This window comes from Sinocyclocheilus rhinocerous, unplaced genomic scaffold, assembly GCF_001515625.1.
Source record: "Sinocyclocheilus rhinocerous isolate Xijiao unplaced genomic scaffold, SAMN03320098_v1.1 scaffold1348, whole genome shotgun sequence".
Classification (NCBI taxonomy): domain Eukaryota; kingdom Metazoa; phylum Chordata; class Actinopteri; order Cypriniformes; family Cyprinidae; genus Sinocyclocheilus; species Sinocyclocheilus rhinocerous.
The window spans coordinates 106,542-108,700 of record NW_015648618.1 but is presented as its reverse complement, the minus strand read 5'-3'; the positions used below and the strand labels follow the sequence as shown (position 1 = coordinate 108,700).

Sequence of the window (2,159 nt, the reverse complement as noted above, 5' to 3'; positions counted from 1 at the left end):
ATGTATGCATGTTTGTATGTATATATATATATATATATATATATATATATGCATATACATAGTTAGGCACAATGCAACATTTACTTTTCAATTCGTATTAAAAAGTTTGGGTACCTCTGATTTAGGGCCACTAAGTGTCATTAAATATATTATCATATGATTCTTTTTTAAATGTGATTATTGTGTCATTAAATCTCACAATGTTGTCCTCCAGTCGTGAAGGAGTGCGTGGACGGGATTCTCTTGTGTGATTCACCAGATCTTTCCACCCCTCTGCTCTGTTTTGCAGGCCGCCCCCTGTCTGTGGGAGGATTAAAACAGTCATTTAAACACACATTAATCAAACTGAGCACTTCCAAACAATTTTTAATAGGCAGAAAAAAATAATAAATTCCAAAAATTTTTAAAAATCAATCAAAAAAATTGAGATAACACTTTCAATACATTTTGACACAAATTCTCCCTAATAATATCTACATATCACTTTGGTTACACCCCAAAGCTCTCTGACACTCATTAAGCAGCTAGTTAATTATGGAAATTAAAAGTAATGATCCAAAAATTTTTAAAAATTAATCAAAAAAATTGAGATAACACTTTCAATACATTTTGACACAAATTCTCCCTAATAATATCTACATATCACTTTGGTTACACCCCAAAGCTCTCTGACACTCATTAAGCAGCTAGTTAATTATGGAAATTAATAAAAAGTAATGATATTAACCTTGTTCATGAGATATGCAATAGACTGGGTGAATCCGCTGTGTTTCTCTGCCAGGAATCGATATCTTCTTTCTTCCTCCTTTAACGCCTCTTTCTGACACTCTCTGAGAAAGTGCACATATTCGCTGCCATCCTACACACAAACAGCATTATTACCATAATCATCATTATCATTATTTTTTTCATATTTTGTACCTTCATGAATGATAACAATGCCCTACAGCATCAGTTTGGCTTCAACACTCTAAAAAATAGTTGTTTTGTTAGAAACACTACTGTAAGTAGTAGGTAAACAAGTGCCGAGCCCTTGAGCACACACAACCGTTCAAAAGTTGTTGTTTTTACTGTATTTTAGATCAAATAAATGTAGCCTTGGTGAGAGGAGGAGACTTCTTTCAAACATATTAAAACATCTAACCGTCCCCAAACAGAAATGTCCACATCTAGTGTGCCATTAGGCAAGGGTCATGCACTGCTCTCACCTGTGGGACCCCTCGCCTCATCTGTCCCTCCAGTGCTGTTGCCTGGTTTCTCACTTCCATCTCATAGCGCCTCCTGCTGCTCTGGAGGAGAAAGTAACCCGGCAACATCAACATCTACCATTATATTTTCAATATTCAGATTCATTTCAATCAGATAATGTTCCTTGTTATGAGCTGGCTGAAGGATAAAGAATCTTTTATTAGGTAATCTGCTCTTAAACGTAGTTGTATTTTTAAGAACAAAGGGTGTTTATGCATGTTTTCTGTTCTTACAATATTAATTTTTTGTATGCATTTGCAATATAAACCAAACAACTCACCAATATATATTCTTTATCTAGTCTGACATTGTTGTCCATCTCTCGAAGGACCTCGGAGTGGAACCAGCGGAACTGAATCAAAATCACACAGACTCATTAAACATGTGATTGGCCGTCCAGACAATCAAACATGCATTATGTCAACAACATTATAGGAGCAGAAGATATCGAAAGATGGGTTAATAGAGGAGGATCGGTAACGCACCACTCCCTCCAGCTCATTGGTGAGTCTCCTCTGACTGTCTGAGATCTGGATCAAGACATCACCTGCAACACAAAAACACACATATAGCCTTATAACAGCCTTTGTATCTTCTGGTTGAGTGTCCATGTGTTAAAGTGCAAGTATTAGCCTTGAAAGGTTGCACTGCCAAGCTGACGTTGTGTCATCATTTATTATTTAACATCACAGAGGAGGTGCAGTTATCTGATATTCACACACACAAACACACACACACACACGCTGTCATACCATCTCACTGTGGTCATAAAATATGATTCATAGCAACAAAAGCACCATTGAAATTTAATGACATTTTTCCATTAAACCACAACAGGGTGATAGATGTCAGCTATAAATACACACACACACACACACACACACACACACACACACACACACATGTGTGTA

The 2,159-nt window shown here is 36.5% G+C and overlaps 1 protein-coding gene across 1 annotated transcript in view; it reads right to left on the bottom strand.

Moving 5' to 3' along the window:
- Nucleotides 1-2,159, bottom strand: part of LOC107710038 (brain-specific angiogenesis inhibitor 1-associated protein 2-like protein 2) — an 11,497-nt gene that overhangs the window by 6,435 nt on the left and 2,903 nt on the right. The window contains exons 5-9 of the mRNA XM_016514723.1: nucleotides 1,734-1,795; nucleotides 1,529-1,600; nucleotides 1,209-1,289; nucleotides 728-859; nucleotides 200-301 (exon numbers count right to left, since the gene is read on the bottom strand). Of these exons, the coding sequence (XP_016370209.1) occupies nucleotides 200-301; nucleotides 728-859; nucleotides 1,209-1,289; nucleotides 1,529-1,600; nucleotides 1,734-1,795 (449 nt within the window). The remainder of the gene's footprint in view (nucleotides 1-199; nucleotides 302-727; nucleotides 860-1,208; nucleotides 1,290-1,528; nucleotides 1,601-1,733; nucleotides 1,796-2,159) is intronic.